The sequence below is a fragment of the Muscardinus avellanarius genome, assembly GCF_963383645.1.
Source record: "Muscardinus avellanarius genome assembly, chromosome: 1".
Lineage (NCBI taxonomy): Eukaryota > Metazoa > Chordata > Mammalia > Rodentia > Gliridae > Muscardinus > Muscardinus avellanarius.
The window spans coordinates 79,803,014-79,827,013 of record NC_137786.1 but is presented as its reverse complement, the minus strand read 5'-3'; the positions used below and the strand labels follow the sequence as shown (position 1 = coordinate 79,827,013).

The window sequence follows — 24,000 nt, the reverse complement described above, 5'->3', positions numbered from 1 at the left end:
ACTGCTGTGCTGGGTGGAATTTTTTTTCTGAGCTGCTTGGAACATTAAAGACATCTTGGCCATGTCAGTCTGTCTATAGTTTGTGTGAGTGTGTGTGTGTGTGTGTGTGTGTGTGTGTGGTGTGTGTATCCACCCGTGTGCACGCCCTCACATGTATTTTCCTGAATAAATTAGTATTAAATAAATATATGACTGCCTTTGTACACATAAAATAGAAAATCTGAATAGTAGTGAATTTATAATTTATTACATAGATACAGTTTTCATAATTTAGTTAACATTCGCAACTTTCCTCTAGCTTTTTTGTCCGTGGTTATTGACACTAGGGGGCACTGCTCATCCTCAGTTGCATTTTTCTTCAGGAAATCAGTAAAAATACTCAGCTGATTTCTTTGCTCTTACTTTAATTAGCAATTGAATTTAGAGAACTCTAGGCTATTTGATGCTTTCTATTTTGATTTTATTTCTGTTGCTGATATATACGGCTAACAAAGGAGGTGGAGCTATTGGTTCTCACAAATACAGTATCTAGTCTCCCCATAAAGTAACTTTTTCCCCCATTGGAAATGTCGTTCTTGGCAAAACCAGAAGGGCAAGTTTGCCCAGTGATGAGGTTTAGATCCCTTGCCAGCTGTGCTTTTAGCCAGCAAGTGTGATGAACAGCTTTAGAAATCAAGTGAGAGGAAGCATTCAAGAGTTAGTGTGATTCGTTTGGATAAAGGTCAAGAGAAAGATAAGCAAAGGGTATGAATGATAAGCACAAATAGCAGTGATTTGTACCTTTTTGCTTATATAAATTTCTTTTTTGTATTTCATAGAATGGAATTAATTCAAAAGTGACTGGTAGCCTTTTAACTCGAACTATTTTTAGAACTATTAATCTTCTATTTCAGGAAATCACTTAAGTGAGTAAAGAAAAATGGATGTACTAACATTCATAACTGTAGATTAGCGCTATGGCTATATATAAAAAAAAAGTGACAACATAAGTACCTAAACATTTCAATTGACAATTACAGTCTGAAATCTTAAAAACAAAGATTTGTTCCATTTGTATTTTAGAATCTTACTGTCCATTCTAAACTTAAACACTCATGTTTCAAACTGTGGTTCCACCTGTAATCTCTAAGAATGTTAATGATATTATTGTATTACACTTAATGTATGATTTTAAAATAAACCTCCTCTCTCTTCCACTCCCACCTACTACAAATGTGGAAAGCAATGAGTAGCATATAGAATATAAAAAAAGATTTTTACTCTGCTCCCTAATTAATCAGATTGATGACAGAACTGGTAAAATCTCATATTCTCCTTTAGCCAGCTCTTACCTATATGAAAACACGCAGTTAAGTCATACTTCACTTTACTAGCTACAGGTACTGACTTTTTTAAACATGAGTGGTTAAAGTATTCTTGTGGATTTTAAATTTTTCCTGAAACATATTTTATATTCTTACCAAAACAGCACGGAAAAGATTCCTAGTATAATCAAGCTTGGTCAGAACACCAGTAAAATACCTGAGTATGAACATGTTGGAAGTTTTAAACAAAATTTATAAAATTCTTTTGCTTTACAGCATACCAAATTAGTTTCCAGTAAATGAATAATGAGAAATTGCATTAAAGTTTTTTCAAAAAGAATGGGTATGTATGTTATCCCAGGTTGTTGTTTTTTTTTTCTGATCTAATTCTCAATACTAATTTATCAGTAGTGTTTATTGAATAACAGAAACTTTAGAATGGACTATCCGTGACCAGTTTTTTATACTTCCCAACAAAAAAATATTGTCAAGATAATAAATTGTTCAGGGAGAAATGTTGTCATTTTTCTTAAAGGTACATTTCTTTCTCTATGACATCATAAGAGCATTAGCCAATTTGAGTTCATCTCTGATATTTAATAATAGATCTGTCACTTACTAAGAATAGGTACCACCTAGTTAGACCATATCAGTTCATAAGCAAAACACTGATTAATCAATATGGGGCAGCTTTTGTTATATTCAACATTTCATAATTTGAAATGTTATTTTCCTGGTACTAACCATCTACAAGCAATCAGATGCCAGCTCATTTATAATAGCTTTTTTTCCCTCCTAGCAGGATGTTGCTTTTGGCTATAAAAAGTTAATTTCAGATCCTGATATACTTGCATTAATTTTTGAGACATTGGCCGGGTGTAATACAGCAAAGAATAACATGAACATCACACCACTGTGCTGTAGCTAATCGTTTATTACCTCAAGCCAGAGCAGGAGTGTTAATGTGAAGGCTGCCGTGCATCTATGGAAAGATGGAAACTGACAGAAACGGTCTTAAGGCTTCAGAAGGGTCCTGAAAGAAGACCATAGCACAGAGAGGGGGAAACAACAATAGTGTATAAAGGGATGCATTTTAATACTTACAGTTCTGGACATCTTTGGGATTTTTTATGGTTAGAATAAATTATTATCTGGAATAACAGGCCCGATCCTCTATATAAACATCTTTGCTTCAGAATGGGAAAGCTCATTGTAATGTTATCTTTTCAGAACCATAAGTGTTCTCTAAAAAACATATGACCGAGATGTTCATCAGCTGGGATGTTTGCTGTAATTCACCAATAAATTTGAATAATTTGACATAATTTCTGACAAAGATGAATGTTTCCACATTCATTTCCATAGCAAGGCAGTGTCTACAGGATGAAACCAGTTTGACTGACTTGACCTGCCAAATTGATCAGAAAAATAAAAAAACAACAGCCTTTCAGTCCACAGAATTAAAGCAGTGTATGTGTACACACCACTTGGTGGCCTGTCAACCTACAACTTGCATAAAAGTAAATCACTTTGGAGCCTGTATATAGTCTCACAAGGCAGCAGAGCACCAGGACGAGTCATCAAGGGACGAGGAAAGGTTCCTGTGCTCTTGCATGGCACACCCTGTGTTAGACTGGAGGAGGGTCATCATCAGCCTTGGAACTTGGAGTCCCATACTGATGTTATCTCAGGTTACACTACAAGCGACACCTAAGTCGCTTCACCTCTTTTATCATCTATACACAAAGTCTAATGTCCCTGACAACTTTTCATTCTTTTCTTCCATGTATTGTTACAGGGGCCCCATGCCATTGTTAATATTTAAAATAGTTTCAGTAAGCCATGATGTTACTTATAAATCACTTTTATGTAAAAGCCATAGGGATATAATTGCATTGCATTCATAACTATTTGAAAGTGAATCTTAAAGCAGTGAGATCTAATCCACCCACTCCCACATACTGAATAAAAAGTGGAATCAACATCAAATTATCTTCCGGAAAACTTAATTCAATTACTGGAAGATTCAGCAGTAAGTTTATTGTCCTTTTTGTTTCAGGAGGAAAGGGACTAATAGATCCCAGTGTGTGCTGATGGTTGTGTGGGAAGAGACAGACTCGGGGAAGCCTTGCTTTGCCTGACAACTTAGTGACAGAAAGTAGTATGGTAGATTTCATCCTGACACCCACAACAAGGAGGGGAGGTTCAGTTCCTTCCTCTGAAAGTGGGTAAGGAATCAGAAATGTGGAGACTGAATATTTGTTCCTCACTCCTTTGCATAGTCTTCTTTTGTAGTATCTCCTTTTTCTTCTTTTTACTATACCCTTGAGCATGATAAACCTTCCCCTCAAGGAGTCACTTTTATTTTTTTCCATCTAGATTTCTTTTGACTTCTCTCAAATAGCATTTACTCTCCTCCCTTCTCAGTGATGTTTTATTGGTATTTAACCACCTTTCTTGAATATATAAATATCTAGAATATCAATATAGAAGCTGTCTAGAAATTTACCACTTCCCTTATACCACACATCTTTAGTGAATTTTTTCTGAAAATGCCTCTCTTGTTCACCCATTTCTGTGCTGTGTCTACTTCACTTAGTCTCATTAGATAAAAAACTACATGTAATTCTGTTTTGTGTATTGCCTTTTACATTATTAACACTCAGTAAAATTGTGTAAGAATTTCAGCATACAGTACTGTCAATCTGTCACCTTTTATGCACTTATTTAAAATTCCAAAAATGTAAATGAAGTAATTAACCTGATATGAAACAGTGACATATAATTGACTTTCTAAATTAGTGAACTACTGACTCTTTTTTTTTTAAGTGTCTTTGCCTTCTTGTATCATTTCATACTGGCTAAATTGACTACTTAACAAAAGGTGTGATGTAACAAAAATCCTGCCTCCTACCGTTAATAAATACTGATGCTTATTAAACATCCTGTACTCTGCTGCCCATGTACTTTATTTACCTTAGATTCCTGCTGTTTGAGTTATTTCATACTTACGAAACTAAGGCAAGATTTAATGATAGTGGAATAGAGACTAAATTGTTGGCTCAACTGGTGGAATGTCCTCCAAAGAGGTGCTAAAGGAATGGACACATGAAAGAAAATGGAATTTTAAAAAATAGCCTAGGGAATAATTCTCCTTCATTCAGATGTCACCCTTTCTCAGTATAAATTTTTCAATGCACTCATGCATCAAGGCTGTCATTAGATGTCTAAATGATAGGTTTCAGAGTTCTTCTCTTCCTGTTACTGATCTGAAGTGCTACTTCAGGGTTTTCCATCAGGGTGGCTATTGATAGAGGACGCTTAGTGTATGGTGACTGTTGTTCATGGTTCACTAGTGGATGAACTCAGAAATGCTCTTTTGCTGTGTGCAGTATATGTGCATGTTCTCTCTCTGTGAAATGAAGATGTATATACATAGCAGTAAAAAAACTTCTTTCAGTCCAATTCTATCTTTTCTCCCACCCAACCAACATTCGTATGGTTTTGTGTAGTAAATACAATCCCCGAAAGTCCCATCTCAAATAAACACATTGCAAACCATCTATTTTTATGATTTTCATTATTGTTTCAGAAATGTCAGATGTGCTTTTGTAAGAAAAATGTCTGCAATATGCGATCCGAATTATATTTTAAAAGCCCAGCTTAAAGAATTGCCCTGAATTTGTTGGTTGGTATACTGTGCACTGAAACAGTCCTTCTAAGAAGTTGGTTGAAAAGAATTTTTTTTCCCCTGCAACAGTATTTGCTTGAATGTTAAAGCAGGAACAGAAGTTCCAGGTATTTAGCATAAGTTCCTAGGTAGAGGAGCCATCTGGAGCTCCTTGTTCAAATATTTTCAAACAATGTAGGAAGCCTGAGACTTATACGTATTATAATGATGTCATTTTCTCATTTAAAAATGGGTGTCAACCTGTCCCAGTGTCTGGCAACTGTAAAACGCACACTTGGTTAGCACATGCTTCTTTAAGAACATTTAAGTGATTTCAATTGAGCTGGTCAAGAGACATCCTCCTCCCCATCATAGACACAGAGTATTCCAGTGCTACCATTTCAGCTGCTTAAAAATGAACTTACACTGAAGATTACCCTGAATTTCTAGAGGCAGAAATGTGGAAATATTTGAGAGTATAGAGAAGCCAAAAATCTGGGAAAGAATGAAAATCTCAAATGTCTTTAGTCCTTTAGTTTAGATAACACAGTCTTTATTTTCTTTGCATTATACAGAATTAAGACAGACTTGAAAAGCTAACTAGCCACTTTTACGATTAAACCTGTGACCTCTGAGACCATGTTCACCCTTTCCTTCTCCTAACAACACTGTCAAGTTTGGGCTTCTGGTGGCAGACACTAAGTAGTGAAAATTGCATACTTTAATTGAAGTTCAGATTATTTTGTACTTAGGTGTATATTCAAGTTGAAATCACAGGTATACCTGTTGTTTTTTTTTTTCTGATGTAAACATTTTATTTGAAATTCAAAAAACCAAAACATTCCCCAGTGAACTTTTAGGATAATTTTTGAAATTTCTGATTTAGATTTCTCTTGGCTTTTTAGTAGTCAATGTGTCTTATTCTTTTAGCTTTGCATTTTTCTCTTCATGGTCTTTAGTTGGAGAATAATGCAAAACGAAGTGGGATAATACAGTGTCAGATGATGAGGAACCTAAAGAGCTAAGAGAATCTATTAAGTCTGTTAGATACCAGCTAGATAATAATTATGATGTGGTCTTGAGTACACAAATAGGAGAACAGAGTGTTAGGCACATTGGAAGGATAATTGAGATTGGAGTGGTTGGTAAGTGGTGGCCGTGGTTTTAGCTACTGTGATGCATCACTCAGTTGCACCTTCAGTGGAAGGCTTACTGCCCTAACTCTTGGGAGTGCTCTTAGCATACGCCTTTGGTGGCCAGTCCCATCAGAGATGGCCTCAGCCACTTTGGGGCTCATATTTATCCCTGATGATGAGATATTAAAGCGCAAGCCACTTGAGCCCAACTTGAGACAAGTCTGAAAGGGCCATTCTAGGTCCATAGCTCCCCAAGTGTTGTGCAAAGCTGTTATTGGGCCTCCATGTCACCTTGACTTTCTTCTCTCCCATTGTGACTTCATTCCCTTCTCTTCTCCTTATGCTGATCTTTAAGGACACTCCTTTTATTTTTTATTTCCTTTTTTTTTTTTTTTTGAGGTACTAGAGGTTTAACACAGGAGCATTTTACCTCTGAGCCACACTCCCCAGCCCTATTTTTTATTTCTTATTTTGAAACAGGGTCTCACTAAGTTCGGAGGGCCTCACTAAGTAGCTGAGGCTGGCTGTGAACATGCAGTCTCCCTGTCTTGGTCTCCCAAGTACTGAGATTACAAGTGTATACCACCAAGCTCAGCTAACAACACATCTTTATAAGTATCCTGTATGCAAATGCTATCTGCATCTGTTTCCTGAGGAACCCAACCTGTAATGTAAATGCTTTCTAAACATACCAAACCAGGCACCAGTCCAGCCTGCTAACTGTCACCTGCCTGATCTGTCTTATTTCTTTAAATAGCAACTTGATTCCACCAATAATTTTGAGCACCTGTTACATGCCTGTCATTGTGCCTGTCAGTGGCAATGTGATGTTGGTACATTTGGTCTTGTATTCATAGAACTTATTTCTCAGTGGGAAAGACACTAAACCAATCATTACCAGTATTACAAGTACTTCAGAACAGAAAATGATATACAGTAGTTATGGTGTAAAGACATGAAATTTGGAGTCAAAAGATCTAGCTACGCAGGGTAAGAGTGGTGAAATATTTAAAAGAAATAGTTCCATCCAAAGAGATCATCTACACATGTATACTCAGACTATGAAGGACCTGGATAGAACATACCTAAACCACCTTCCTAGGGCCGGCACATGCTTGTAATCCCAGCATTTGGGAGGCTGAGACAGGAGAATCGAGGTTCAAGGACAGCCCCAGCTTCTTAGTGAGGCCCTTTGCAACTCAGTGAGACCCCGTTTCAAAATATAGAATAAAAAATAGGGCTAGGAGTGTAGCTTGGAGGTAGAATGCCACTGACTTCCATCCCCAGTACCACAGATAAAACAAAATAAAATAAATAAACCACCTTCCTTCCTAGATTGTAAGTTCTTCCTAAAAGTAAAAAATCATGCCTTCTTCAAGTTTATAATCTATTATGTAGAACAGTTCATCAGTTAGAATTCTGCTTTCTCTGTTCATACTAACTAAAAGTTTAAAGTATATTGAAAATAGTACAGGTAATTAGAAATCAAAATTTTTGGAAAAAAATATTTATGTAGTAATTTTTTAAACTTTAGTAAAAGTTCAAATCCACCAAACATGAATGTGGCAATGTAAATACTTGTGAGAGAAATTTGTTAAATAGCATCCTCCCATACTCTATCAACTTTGTCTTTGAGCAGAAAATTTTATCCCTTTAACTTCTTTTTTCCCAGACCAAAAGAAAGTAGTATGCTCTAAAACTTAAAATTGTATGCTCCAAAACTTCAGCTTCATTGTGGTTCTAGTTGAATGTATATTCCTGCCCCTCCTGATTCTAGTGAAATCTTTTGATACAAGTTTTTAAAACACTCAATATGCCTTAGATTTACCTAATTATGACCTAAGTATTTCTAACATATGCCAGTTAGTAAAAGCTCAAAACTGATTTTTACTAGGTATTGTGAGTAAACTTGGTACTTACTTGTGCTAAAACAAAATTTCTTGACATATAGTACATTTATAAAATTTCAATAAATTTACTGATTTTCCACCTAAGACTATTTTATCACTTAAATTTTTCCATTGTTAAGCCTATCTTAGTTTTAATGGGGGGGGGTTGATAATGTTTCGCTTTTTAATGTGTTAATTATATTTTTCACATCTGTGTTTTTTAGTACCCTTGACTATTGTGGTCAATATTTTTGCATAATAAAACCTCTTAGTCAAGTAAGTTACCATGATCACTTATATCATTTTCTCGATATCTGACACCTTTTTCCCCCTTACAATTAACTTGTCTCCTACATAATAAATGCTGGCTACTCTCTTGATTGGTAGAGCTGTTTTTCAGTTATTGCCTTTTCTCTCACATCATCTATTTTTGTAAAGTACTGGTCTTCCAACTCCCAGATTGTCAATCACTTAATGTTTGCTATTAATCCTTTCTCTCTTTTCTTCTCCTTTAAACCTATCTTACACATGCTTTTTTGTAGTTGAGGAAGCCTGCACGTGGCAACATGGTCTAGGCAGGAAAGGAAAAGGAAGTTATTACTGCTCTCTTCTGGCCGCCTGCAATAATAAATCATAGCTTGCCATTCCCTAACTGGTGGCTAGAGACTTATCTTCATAAACGCATGTGACCCAAGAAGTTTCAGTTTACATACCCTATCCCTTGGTGTTCTGCCTACGGAGAGTCTTTTCCTTCCTGAAATTAGACAAAGGTTGCAAGAATTGAAACTAGGGCTTCAAAGCACAGGAAAAGAGAATGTTGTCTTATCCTGTTGCTACAGTGGCAATCCAGCTGGCCATGTTTACCTAACCAGGGTGTGAGATTGCATGGCCACCTGGGAGGGGCTCAGCACAACACCAGGCCTTGCTCTTTAAGTTTTGAATTAGGAACATTTAAAAACATTTATTGTATGCTTTCTTACATGGTTATTTTTATAGTGATAACTATGTCGATTTTACAGTATATGCTTCAATTGCTAAGATGGAGTCGAATGGAATTTTATAATATTACTGATTTCCTAGAGTAACATTTAACATCTGTGTTATACTATACATACAGTGATCAAATTATTTATCATCCAAACCAGAACAGAAGGGGGAGAACTACTAATTATTATGCCAGCTTAATTGGCATAAGCCAGGCCTGATCTGGGTGAACTGGAATGTATATCCTAATTATACCAAACTATTTCCCTTAACACCTTTGAGCAAACTCAAGTCACTTTGCAAAATTGAGGTGGTAGGGATGGAGATGACTAGAGTAGTTGTATGAATCTTCAAACTTGCCACCCCGTCAACACGAATTTTGATGTCACTGAAGAGAACATAGATACCACATGTATTTTTTTTAATAATTTTATTGGTGCATTTTAAGTATACAATAGTGAGATTCAAAGCAATACATCTGCATATGCACACATCACTTGGTGTTTCCCTCCAAATCCATTGGGCTCTCCCGGCTCATTCTGGACATATTACTCAGGTTGGTAGTGATACCTTCATATATGAACATAACATTATTTGATATTTTCTTCTTAAACCTTCCTCTTTTTCTTGCCCCTTCTCCCACCCTCCATCCCCTTCCACTCTTCTACTGGCCGCTTTCCTCTTTTATCTAAAGTCCCTTTTGTTACCTATCTTTTCTCCAGCTTCCACATATGAGAGAAAACATATGACCTATAGGCTTTCTGATGCTGGCAGATCTCAATTAGCATAATGTCAAGTTCTGTCCATTTTCCTATTAATAACATAAATGTCATATTTTTTTCTTCTATAAACTACCTTGTCTTTATCAATTCATCTGTTAATGGACACCTAGGTTGATTCCATAATTTGGCTATTGTGAAATGTGCCACTATAAACAAGGGTATGCAAATATAACTCTAGTAACTAACTTTAATTTTTTTGGAAAAATCCCCAACAGTGGTGTAGGTGGGTCATATGGGTTTCATTCCTAATCTTTCAGAAACTTCATTCTGGTTATAATACTTTATAATGCCACCAACACTGTGCAAGAGTGCCTAATTCCCCACATCCTCTTCAGCCTTCATTATTGTTTGTGTTCGTGATGATTGCCATTCTAACTGGAGTTGGATGGAATCTTAGTGTAGTTTTCATTTGCATTTCCCTGATTGCTAATGATGCTAAACATTTTTTCACATATTTTGGCCATTTGCATATCTTCTTTTGAGAAGTATCTGTTTAGCTCAATTTTTCATTTTTTTAAATTGGGTTATTTGGAGGGGTTGGGTATTAACTTTTTGAAGTTCTTTATATATTCTAGATGTTGGTCCTCTATCAGAAGAGTAGCTGACAAGGGTTTTCTTCCATTTCATAGGTTCTCCCTTAAGATTTGTGGTTGTTTCTTTTGCTTCTCAGAAGCTTTCTCATTTGATGTCTTATCCTTTACTTGGTTGTATTTCCTGAGCTTTGGGGTCCTATTGAGGAAATCTCTATCAGTGCCTTTATGTTAGAGAATTGGTCCTATTTTTTCTTCTAGTAATTACAAACTCTTTGGTCTAATTTCTTGGTTTTTGATCCATCCGTCTCTAGTAAGAATATATTTTAGCAATTAGAGATGAATGTCAAGGTAAAAAATAAACAGTAGCTGAAATCTTTGATTTTTTACATGCCTTGTCTCCTTTATGCTTTCAATGCTGGGAGGTGACTACTACTTTATTCCCATTTTGGGGGAGGGTTATGGTTAACTAAAACTAAAAATCTAAATATGTATAGTTCTAAGCCTTTACTTACTTTTAACTACAACACTATACTGATTGATATCCTCAGAAGATAGTTTGTGGTTATTTTGTGTGTGTGGGGTGTGTGTGTGTGTGTGTGTGTGTGTGTGTGTGTGTGTGTGTTACTGGGGATGGAACCCTTCTACCTCTGGGCTACACTCCCAGACCTGTTTTTATATTTTTATTTGGAAACAGGGTCTCTTAAGCCAGCGCGGGCTGGCTTTGAACCTGCTCAATCCTCCTGTCTCCGCCTCCCAAGCTCAGGGATTACAAGCATGCGCCACCACGCCCAGCTTGTGGTTATAGTTTTTAAAAAGTAAATTCACTCCCTCTATGTAAAACCCAAGTGATAAAGGAACTGTGTCTCCTGTGATGTGGCACTAAGCCATGGCTCCATGCTTGTTGCCTCTCCAGTCATTCTGAAAGGGCTCATTGGTAGGAGAAAAAAAGTGGAGCTTTCACAATATTGCTTCAAAAATTCCATCTTCATTTTCAGGTTCATAGTGCTATGACTGGTCTAGTATTATTTTTAATCCCTTTATGGGTGTATTTCAGTCTCACATCATAATGAAGTTCAGAGGGGTAAGGACATACACGCACACAGCACTTGGTGAGCTTCCCCCGGCTCCCTCCCCACTTGGTCTAGTACCTGATTACAGGATCATAAATAGACATAATAATTGGTTATTTTCTGCCCCTGAACCAGGCAATTATAGAAGTATTGTACCATGTAAGCAAAGGAAAAGCCCTTCATAAATTTGTTCTCTTGTGATCTATGGCTTTTTGAAAAGAATATTTGTCCTTAAATGCATTTATAAGGTCAGTGTCTGCTCACTTCTTCTAAATGAGTGAGGAGAATGTGCTCGTTCACAGATACGGAGTAGTCTACATTGTATTTTGGGGGAGGTGGAATCATCTATTATAGTTTTGTGCCATGTGCCAGGTCCTTTGCTAATTGCTTTACATTTTGTTTATTTAAAACTCACAATAACCCTATGACTGAAACATTTATCATCTCCTGTCATACTCCCATGATAAAACTGAGGCATAGAAATAGTGGAAATAACTTACTCAAAGTTTCCTTGTGCAAAATGACAGAGCAGGGATTTGAACCCAGGTAATTTGACTCCAAAGTCCTTAATTTTAACTACCACATTTAGCTTACAAGGACTGCTTGCTTAATAGCTTATAATTCCAAAAACAGAAATGGAGAACACAGATTAGAGGTATGACAATGAGAGTGCAATGTCACAGTGGTGTCAGTTTCCTGCTGAGCAGTTTAGCGTTCACATTTCATCTAACAGAAGTATGTGTATTTCATTATAATCACCAGAGGTGTTAGTGCTTTGATTGACGGAACCAAGGTTTTACTGTTACAACAAAGAGGATATTTGGTCTATGCGCAGCACACTATTAGGACAGATGTACCTAAAAGAAGAAAGAATCAGTAGTCTCTGACATTAACAGAAGAGACTCTGCCAAACCCAGTGTTGGCTGATTAGTCATCTTGGTTCAGGGCCCACTTGTAACCTGGTGGGCTTGACAGCACAGCATGGGGCAGGATGCTCAGAAATATACAGGCAGAAATATAAAATGATAGGAGGGGTTTGTGCAAAATATTATAGTTTATAAAACTACACAGAGCTTACACTCAAGTAGAAGCACTGAGTGTGATGATAACTTGCTTAATCAAAGAGTGAAAGGCATCAACCTTTAATACTTTTCAGACCTTTGAGGCAACTTAATCTAAAATCTTGACTAAAGGAGCTCTAGAGGGAGCTCATCTATTTGTGTACATTTGTGTAATTTTTGGAAAGCATCTCAGAGCTCAGCTGTGCTCTTAGCCAAAATGATGCCACATCTATGCTTGCATAGTGGTAATGATCCTCGGGTTTATAAACGGGCAGTGGTGTCAGATCCTAATCTGAAGGAAACATGTGTTACTTGATGTTTTTTCAGAATATGCTTCCTGTATAAGTAACTCACATGCTGTAACCCTCACAGTACATATGTGTAACACATGTCATACAAAGAAAGTAATGGCTTTTTCTGATGGATCAATTTAAAACATTTCCTGCAAAAACATGTTTAAAGTATATTGTATATGGAAATATAGGTGTGGACCTTCATCAACATATCTACACTCCTGCTCCCAACCCACACTGGTCTTTTTCATTAGACCCCCCACCTTAGACTTTACAGTATAAGGAGAAATAATTATGTTGTGTATCATGACTGCCAGCTCACAAATGAAGAAAAATAAAATTGTTACTTCTTTTTAGGTTCAGGCAAAGCCAACCTTCTCCACTAGGTTAGTAATATTAAACTATTAGACTCATGATTCCCAAACAGAAGACCCTGGAGTAGGAATATTTCAAAGACTCCATTACAGAGCATTATCATACTATCAACTTTTTCCTGCAGGGTCCCACTGCACAGGGAAGGAAGCCAAGGTGGCTGCTGCTGACCCTGCTCCTCCTATGCCTCCACCCCAGCCTCTGGCTTTCATCACTACATATTCTTATTCTCCAATAAGTTCACCAATCCTGCCATAGTTACCTAATTTTAAAAATATTACTCTGGAAGAAAAAATAATGATAAATGGGGTTTTCTCATGTCATATTCAGTCCCATAAAAATGTTAATAATATGAGACTGTATATAGATCAAATATATTTTAATTAAGCTAGGCGTGGTGGCATATACTCTGTAATCTTAGTATTTGGGAGGTTGAGACAGGAGGATCACAGGTTTGAGGCCAGTAGAAGCAATGTAGAGGGACTCTGGTTTACAGTTTAAAGGGGGAGGAGTGCTGTGGGTATAGTTCAGAGGTAGAGTACTCCTGGGTTCAATCCCCAGAATATATATCCATTCATATTCTCATTCTCTCTCTCTCTCTCTCTCTCTCTCTCTCTCTCTCTCTCTCTCTCTCTCTCTCTCTCTCTCTCACACACACACACACACACACACACACACACGACATTTATTCAGTACGTGAAACTTCTGTCAGAGGAGGAACACAAAATAGTGAAGGAAAGAGAAGATCAATTATGCTTAATCTAGGCTGAAAGAACTATGAATAGATAAGTGGGTAGAATTAAGAAGGTGACAGGTTCAAATGTTCTGCATTAATTTTGACATCAATATAACTAATAGAATTATCTAAATTTCTCTCTTATCCTGCACATTATTTATTTTAAAACAGTAATAATTTTAAAGTGCTATCCATTGTCAGTTTTTGCTTATAGCTAGTGTGTGTGTGTGTGTGTGTGTGTGTATGTGTGTGTGTCTCACTGGGGTTTCTGGAAGCCCTTCTACCTCCAGGATACACTCCCAGACCTGTTTTATATATATATATATTTTTTTTTTTTTTAATTTGGAAACAGGGTCTCTTAAGCCAGCGCGGTTGGCTTCAAGCCTGCGTGATCCTCCTGTCCCCGCCAAGCGTGGGGATTACAAGCATGCGCCACCATGCCTGGCTATAGCTAATTTTGTTCTAAAATTTTTTTAGACTTTCTTAACAATATGGATTTAGATTGTTCTTAATCATTTTAAATGTCCTAATCAATTAAATGCCATATATATATATATATAAAAGAAATTAAGCTTCAGGGTATGATGGCACACACCTGTAATCTCAACTGTTCAGGAGGATGCAGCAGCAGGATCACAAGTTGGAGGCCAGCTTCATCAACTTAGGGAGGCCCTGTCTCAAAATTAAAAAAAAAAAAAAAGAAATGAGGCCTGGTGTGGTGTCATGCACCTGTTAGTACTTGAGCGGCCGAGACAGGAGAATTGCAGGTTTGGGGTTACAGCTCAGGTAGAATGCCCCCTGGGTTCAATCCCCAGTATAGTACCGAAAGGAAGGGGGAGGGAGGAAGGGAAAGAAAAAGGGTGGGAGTGGCTGGGGATGTAGCTCAGTGGTAGAGTGCTTGCCTAGCATGTGCTAAGCTTTGAGTTCAGTCCCCAGAACCACAACAAAAAGGGAGAGATTTTAAAAAACTGTATTATGATATAATTATTATGTATTATTGAGAAATAGACTCCATATGCTACAAATGAAAGACCATATATATTCACAGTCAAGTCACAGTTGTGTCACTTTGTGTGGTCCTTAACCACCTTCCTTCTCTTTCTTTCTTTCTTTCTCTTTTTTTTCTTTCTTTCTTTCTTTTTCTTCTTTCTTTCTTTCCTTTCTTTTGTGTATTACTGGGTTAAACCCAGGGACATTCTCCCTCTGATTCTCAGTCTTAGTACTTTCAAAGTACTAAGATTACAGGTGTGTGTCACTACACCCAGCTCTTAATCAGCTTCTTAACCTGTTTCAAGCTCAGTTCTATCATCCACAAATTTAAAAAATCCAATTTTTGCATACATTTCAATAGTATTTGAGAATAAAATGGGATTTAATTTGTATTCATTTTGAAATTTGCTGACTGCTATTCAGATATAAATACATACTTGTAAATATTCATTGTGACTGTACCAGGGGTAACCTATTAAGCCATAGAACTTTAAGATGTTGCCATATGGAATATCAAATTTTCTTTTCAAAAGATTGGTTATAGATGTTAAACTGATTTAGATGTAATTGTTCAAAAATATCACTTACTAAGTACCTTTTAGTTCATTCATGAACCCATAGAGACATTGAAATCACAGAGTCTTAACCATTTTTAAAGATGAAAACTTCATGAAAGAATTTCATGAGAATTGAAATTTCATGAAAGGTAAGTATCCTCCCCTTAGGAAAATTCCTTATATGCACATATAGACAGAATTTTGCAAGAGATTTCCAGGTGTTTCTATTCATGCATGCTAATTAACTGCCACCATCTCCATCTTGGAATGACATATCAAAGGACATTGGTGACATGACTTCCTCCAATTTCTGGGTTCATGACTAATACGATCTTCTGTTATAGGCCATCTTACAGAAGTTGTTTTCCTGGCCAGTTGTGCCCTTGTTCATTTCTTGCTTTCTCTGTACTCCATGGAAAACAAGTCTGTGAAGCAATCCTGATCTGCTCTACCCTCCCATCACCATCTCCACCTCTTCTCATCTGTGCATGAGCACAGCAGAAGGCAGGACTGGAGAGAAGGGAGACGGAACCAGGCTAACAAATGCGAGAAGCAGGGCCTTTGGGCAGAAATGGCAGTTGCAGATAGTTTCCCTGCTACTAACTTAGGCTGCAGCAATGCTGAAACAGAGTGTAATAGTCTAAAAAACTAAACTGTTAAAATTTTTACTGATTCACAGTTCTAGGAATCCTCAACACTCAAATATTTGAAAGTCTTTGTTACCAGGTTCTCTTGTAAATAGCTCTTCAGGATCTTTGGAATCTTTGGGAATTCAGTCATTCCCCCACTTCAAATACTAAGATATGTAAATGATTTTTTAGCTGTAAAGTTCTGAAACTGTGATTTTATATGAAGTGAAGAGAAGGCGCATATCATCACTCTCCATTGTATGAAATGTTGGCCAGATGGACAAGCAGACTAAAGATTTTTTTTTCTTGTTCATTCAGTCCATCTAACAGCTATATTTTTCCAGTTTGTAGAATTTTAAGCCTCAAATTTGCTATGCTTGCACTAACTTCTCAGCCTGTTCATTACTTAATTTTATTTCATTTTACAAATGGCTTTTGAGATTTAGGGCCCTCAGACATCATCTTAAATAAATCTCTATGTTAGCAACAACTACAACCGTATCCAGGTCAAATATTTTAAAATACTGATGTATTCTTGGGATACCAAAAAAGCAAGTTCTCATTTTGCAACTTCAGCAACAATTGCTTTAGATATCGAAAAGTGTTACAGTTTAGAAAAATGAAAGTAAGAACCTGTAATTCTTTCATTAGCCAGATTGATTTACTATTATGGGAAAATGGGGTTTTATTATCTAATCTTAGTTTAGATTTTTATATTTTAGTGCCAGTGTGATCTAATGAAAAAAATATTTGGAAAAATCAAATCTAGAAGAATGTAGCATACTACATAATAATTTATGTGAAGTATTGAATTAGAGAATTATTTTAGGCATTTCAAATATATTATTTTGTACTGCAAGGTGAATTTTGCAGTACTATCATAATGCTGATAATCAATATTGATTTTAAGATTTTGACATTATATAAGCAGAAAACATAGAGCGCATATATTTCAGGTATAGAAACGCTGCTGAATCCACGTAATAGTGAATTAGGTTCCCACGAGGTCGTGTTCATTGAGAGGAGATGTGCATGTGCAGGGTTTAAAGAAACCTAAGAAAGAGACATTTCTAATTTGGAAAGCCAACAAGCTTCATTTGATATCAGAAGCATAGCTCGCAGTGTTCTCTGTATGAGTTTTCATTGACATTCCCAGCTCTCTTTTTTAATGCACTATCATATTTTGAGGTAGATAACTCATAGAAATTAATATCACATAAGAAAAATTTCTCTTCTTTTAATATGAAAGTTTAGAATGAGAAAGGTATTTGATGCAAAGAAATAAAGAGGGCATTATGGTAAAATTCACCTTTTAGTATTTTAACTGTAATTTTAAATTAAGCTTTCTAAAATTTAATGTTTCAAATTAGTATCACTAGTATTAGTATATTAAGACTTTTTAATCTTTTTATATAGAATTTTAATTTTTCAGTTTCTCTACCTGGCATCCCAGTGATGAGTATCAGTATCTCAAAACAAGCAAATGGTTTCCATTTTAGAAGCCCTTTTAGTTTTAAAATGGACATAACATTCTGTAGCAAGAAGTTAACATTTAATTTTTTCCAACCTAAAGACATAATATTAGAAAGCTAAATAATATTGCTAGAATTTAAAAGAAAAGAATCTTTGAGGGCATTTGAAATGCCAAGAAATTACAAGGCAATGGTGAAGAACATGCTGGTTAAATTGAAGAAGTCAAAGCAAGATATCTTTCTTTACTGATGTGCCATCTACAGAAAATTAGTAGAAGTTAGTCCTAAGTAGCTCACAGTGAACCCCAGGTGCTAACTTCCCTGAAGCAATGAAATAGGAAGTGGAGGAAGAATTTTTAAAAGAAATCCTCAGGGATTCCCCTGTGATCCCTTTAATCCTTGAATTGTCAAACCACATGGAAAATAATAGTGCTGCGTAGTTCTAAGACTTAAGTGGTATTATCTTTTTAAAAGAAATATTAGGTCTTTTCATATCTATGAACAAGAATAGAATATGTGTTCAGTGCAGAAAAGAGTAACTTTGGGCCAGAGACATATATGGCTTTTTAATTTTTAATATAATATTTCTATTATCTATGACTAAGCAGGCTGCATCCAGAAAGGAAAAATATTTTATAGCCAAAGTTTTATTTTTCTTTTTAAAACAGATGATTCAACGAGAAGCTGATGTAAAAAGTAAGGTAACTGCTGTGGCATTGACAGACTCTGTTCACAACGTGTGGCATCAAGAGGCTGGCAAAACAATTCGCGAATGGATGAGAGAGGTGAGACATGGTCTTGTTCAGTGCTGAGATGAATGGGTGTGAGCCTTTGTATCTTGAGCCCCCTCCAACCTGTGTCACCTCCCACACTCCCTTTCTTGAGGCAGAACACCGAGCAGTGATAGAAAACACTGGATGTGGCTAAAATCATAATAGAAAACCCTTCACAAGAACAAATTCTTCGTGAAAGCCCTTTCCCCTCCCCTTTGTCTTTCTACAGAATATGATGTATGCATACAATAGGTATTAGAACTTGGGATGAAGAGAACATAGTGTGAGGAGATTCTTCTTCCTCAATGTTTTATTTTCTACCTGCTAATTAGCAGTGGTGCTGCTTAACTACAAATGAGTATGCTGGGTCTTGTCCTTTTGTTTTTCAAAGGCGGGCTGGATCTTCTACTCTGAAAATGATTGGCTCATTACTGCCAGTAGGGGGAGAAGTAAAAATCTGAAATACTGTTGTGCCAGACCGGTGAGGTAGGGGAAAAAACCCTGAGACTTACCATTGTCCAGCCTCAGGCTAAGAAAGTATCTTTTCATATTCTTAAAGGCTGGTGAATCTGAGAACTCACAAGGACACAGAGCATGCTCCCATTTTTTTTTTCAAAACTTTCAGCCCATTATTCTTTTTCTCCTAGTCTGATATCCAGCTGAAATTTTTTATTTTATTCATATTTACCTTTCTGATATGATAAGCAGTTGACATCAATAATAATCATAATAAATCAATGATCAATGAAATTAGCTTTTGTAATTGTTTCCTCAAATAATTTACTTACATTTATATGATAAGCTGATTGATGTTCCTAGATTTTTCTCTTGGGGTTTTTATTTGTTTTTATTGTTCTGTGGGGTATTTTAGTTTGTTTTTTGCATTTTGTTTCTTCGTGGCACTAGGGATTAAAACCAGGGACATTCTATCTCTGAACTATACCCCTAGATTTTTTTTAAATTATTATTATTTTGTTTTGAAACAGGGTCTCACTAGGTTGTTGAGAGTCTTGTTATATTGCTGAAGCTGTTCTAGCACCTGCAATCCTCCTGTCTTGGCCTCCCAAGTACTGGGATTACAAGCATGCACCAGCTGGTGTGTGTGTGTGTGTGTGTGTGTGTGTGTGTGTGTGTGTGTGTGTGTGGTTTGCACAAAGCCTCAGCTACTTAGTGAAGCCCTCTGCCCCTTAGTGAGACCCTGTTTCAAAATAAAGAATAAAAAATAGGGCTGAGTGTAGCTCAGAGGTAGAATGCCTCTGGGTTCCATTTCCAGTACTGCAAAAATAAATAAATATATATACAAATATATAAAAAGGGCTGGGGATGTCAGTCTGGTAGAACATCCCTGTGTTCAATCCTTCCATAGCAGCAAGAAGAAAAAGTTATTTCATCAACAAACTTCCAAAATATTTTCATTTCCTTTCACAGTGTAGCTATATCCTTAATTGCCTTTTCCAAGGATCTAAACTTCTGCAAGAGAAAGATTCAAATATTTCTTGCCTATAAATTTTAGTGCTATTTATCTATCCAGATGGATATATAGACAGCTGTATGAGTAGTAAGATTAATATAAGTAGTAAGTTATAATATAAGTAGCGAGTTAATAAGTGAGCTTTCAGTAACTTTCCCACACACATATAACCTATATAGAATTTGGTATTTGGTCCAAAGTAGAAATCCTTGTTCACTGTTTCTTAATCAGAAATTCTTTATGAAAGTGTCATTCTAAGTGACAAATAAAGCAAATTTTACTTAGATTTACTATTGAAATATTTCTAAGGCTGGTTTAGGTCTTTGCTTCAAAAATCAAAATATAGTACTCTGCATCTCTGTTCATTTTTCATCTAAAATGAGAAATAGTTGAATTCAGCTTAATTTAATCAATACTTCCATTAGTTTCTATGCAAGCATAGCTTTTATAAAATTTGCAAAACTTTATAAATGCCCTATTTCTTGGATACATCTTTCAGTTTCCTCAATTATGCCTTAAAAATTAATGTGAAGTTTAGTGTTTTGAGGTATCAAAATTAATACCCCAGCTCAGTTATTTATCTTGGGCAAGTTATTCAATCTCTTTGAGATGCAATTTTCTTATATAGAACATAATATCTACCTGGTAAACATGATTGAAAAGCAACTTATGTAAACAGCACAATTGTTGGTAGTTTAAAGACGTTAAGCAAATTATATCTATTACTGTTAGTACCTTCTATTCCCAAATAATATAAAGTTAATGAACTGTATTCTCCTCTTATGATGATTTGCATATCAAAATGTCTTACAAAAGGGGAAGCAGAGTGACAGGTTGGAAGAATTCAGAACAGGCAATTGGGACAACTAAGTTTTGATAATGATTCTGGCTTAGTCACTAGGTAAATCAATATAAGGAATTAACATGTACCAGCTATGTTCCTAAGACTTATAATCTTAGACAAACCATTCCATCTTTGGGGGCCTGTGTCTTCATTGTGAATTAGTGATAGTATTTCCTGTTATGTCTACTTCATGAACTATTACAAGAATCAAAAGGGGACTAGCAAAAAGGAAATAACCTGAAAAGCAAATGGTAACATGTAAAGAAATGAGGTATACTGAATATAGGAAACACTCAGAGATAAAAATTTTAGATCGTTCTTGGTAGACCTTTGAAATTATCCAGGCTGAGAGCCCTTCCCCAAAGAACAGAAAGGAAGGGTTTAAAAGTCTATCCTTGTCTGACCCACCCAGTGTGTGACCTCTAGTAGAAGACATTTCATTGTGGTTTGAGGAGACAAAAGCTCAGTGATGAAACTCCATCCCCCTTTCTTTCTCCTTTTTAGCCCTTCTCCATTCCTCAAGACTCCTTGAAATGATGAAGCACAAACAAGCCTGGGTCAGTCAGTAGAAAGGGCTGAGTTTTTCCCTGGAAGTTGGGATAAGGGTGTGGCAGGAGAAACTTTGTGTCCTTCAGCATTTTCTTTTCCCTACCACCTTCTACTCTGCCTTCATTTGGAATCAGCAAACACCCTGAGATATTTTGCAGATAACCATCCCAAGAAAAATACCATAGCTAAGCTGGAATGTTGCCCATAAAAACAACATCAGTTGTAGAGGAAGCCTTAGTGCTTTTATATACTTGGTGATTCGCTTGATTACTTCACCAAATACTGTTTTAAATTTTGAAAATAAAACAGTGGTACAGATTGCTTAGTTATTCCTCTTATGCTAAAAAGAGTAAAATGTTTTTTTGCAAGCATAATTCATGTGATAGATTACTAATGTTAAGCATTCATTTACTATAAAAGACTGTTACTTGTTTTAAACCTATCAATTTAGCATAGAGCACAAAGGTTAAAAAATACATTCTTGTATTACTTGTGTAATTATTAAGTAATAATTTCTGAGCTGGAGATGTAGCTCAGTGATAGAGTCCTTGCCTAGCATGAGCAAGGCCCTGAGTTCTAGCCCCAGCATAATAATAATGAGAATAGTAATAATAATATCTTTAAAATAAAGATAAAAAGAGCCACTTTTGATAATTACTCCAAGTAAAATTTACTCTCAGCTAAAAGCCTTAGTGTAGATGGGCAAATGCTGTTTCCTGACATACCCCTGGCCTCTGAAAGTCTCCAGCCAAGCCAGATGTGCAGTTTTACATAACAATAATAAATCCTTTCTATCCAGGCCCTAGAAACACAACAAAGTGGTGAATCATAGTAGTAGTAGCTGAGGACAAAGAGCCTTCCATATTAAAAATTAACCTTCTAGGCAATGGTTATTTACAACTCAGAGAAACACAATAAAAATGAGTCAAAATCTAGGCTCATCTAGCACAGCAAGCATCTTCAAATTCCTTGCACAGGATAAGCTATTACCCACTCAAGGTAACAATTTAAATGATGCTATATACATATACAAAATGATTAATACCAATCTAAATGACTTGTACGGGGAAGGGGAAGGAATGGGGAGGATCCAGAAGGAAACATATCAAGTGTTGTGGACATATATATTCCTATCATTTATATAATTCATCATGAGGCATAATTATGATGCACCAGTAAAAGTAAAAAAATTACAAAAATATAGTTTATTAAACTCTAACATTCTTAAAAAAATAATTCATTTCAAATTTACTCTAAAATATTGTCAACCCTTGATTCTCAGAGGGACTCACCCAGACACATAATCTATAGGGATAGAAAGTCCAATCAAGCTGGGTATAATGGGACATGCTTGTATTCCCAGCATTCGGGAGGCTAAGACAAGAAGATCACACAGGTTTGAAGCCAGCCCCAGCTACTTAGTGAGGCTCTCAGCAGCTTAGTGAAACCCTGTTTCCAAATAAAGTATAAAATAGGTCTGGGAGCATAGCCTGGAGGTAGAAAAGCCCCTGGGTTCCATCCCCAGTACCACACAAAAAAAAGTCCAATCAATAAACAGTTCTCAAGTTTTTGAATTTTATAAAAAGGAAAATTTATGACAAGAATCTGTAGAGTCATAATCTCAGAGTAAGAAACATTTACATTAAAAAATGCTTAACTTAGCGGGCATGGTAGCACACGCTTGTAATCCCCACGCTTGGGAGACAGAGACAGGAGGATTGCACAGGTTCGAAGCCAGCCGCGCTCTGGCTTAAGAGACCCTGTTTCCAAATAAATATATAAAAATAGGTCTGGGAGTGTAACCCAGAGGTAGAAGGGTTTCCAGGAACCCCAGTACCACTATAAATAAATAAATAAATAAATAAATAAATAAATAAATAAATAAATAAAATAAAAATGCTTAATTTTAATGAATATTCTCTGCATCACCTACATTCTCTTTTTCCTTTTTTCTTTATTTTTTAATATTTGATGCTTTTATTGGTGCATTGTAATCATACATCTTAATGAGGTACAAGATGGTAGAGGCATACATGCACACTCATTTCCCACCCCATTACTTCCCCCCTCTTCTCATGTTTGGCTTAGTGATTGAATACGTCTGTGAATATACGTCATGTACATTATGGAATTTCCCTCTTCTCTTCTCCCATTCTTCTCAGTTAGGTCACCTTATTTGCTCATCTGTAGTTTCTCCTTCTTCTTCTAGATTTCCTCTATGACCCTTTTTCTCCCTAGCTTCTGTATATTAGGGAAGAGCACATGATTTTTTTTACTTTTTGTGACTGACTAATCTCTCTTATAATGTTCTCCAGTTCCATCCATTTACCCACAAATGACATATACTTTACTTTTAGGCATTATTTCTATAGTTCCTTTTTCCTTTAGACCCAGATAAATAGTGGTTGTATGATCTACTCCAGTATGCTGGCTTTGACCAGGGGCTTCTTTTCTTTATGCTTATTTATGTTGAGGGGGCACCACATGAGACTCAAGCATGACACCTCTATTCCACCATGCCTGTTGCCTGCTGGAGGCACCTGAGAATAAGATCTCAGAAACAGCTAGCACTCTAGCCTATTTTGAATTTATGAGGAGCTTTCCTAGGAGACTGTCTTTGTGTTGCCACCTGGGACACTTCAATCATGTTCATCTGAGCTAAAGAACTGGGGCAGGGGACAAATTGAGGCATTAAGAAAACCAAAACACCAATAGATTAGCATTAGGAAAACAGTGAAAGACACTTGGACTTAACAACTATAGAAACATTTCAGCATAAGAAATTACATGTAATAAAATGAAATTTCAAACAGATTGAATTCGTAGGTAATGGCTATATATCTTCCTTCACATATAAATTTCATTTTACTCTATTATAAGATAAA

General features: G+C 36.2%; 1 protein-coding gene across 2 annotated transcripts in view; it reads left to right on the top strand.

Moving 5' to 3' along the window:
• The window catches only part of ARB2A (ARB2 cotranscriptional regulator A), a gene marked incomplete at both ends in the record, with an annotated part of 396,136 nt that overhangs the window by 231,769 nt on the left and 140,367 nt on the right, over positions 1-24,000 (top strand). For both annotated transcript variants that reach the window (XM_080709998.1, XM_080709999.1), the window contains one exon: positions 18,147-18,263. In XM_080709998.1, coding sequence (XP_080566124.1) covers positions 18,147-18,263 — 117 coding nt within the window. The remainder of the gene's footprint in view (positions 1-18,146; positions 18,264-24,000) is intronic.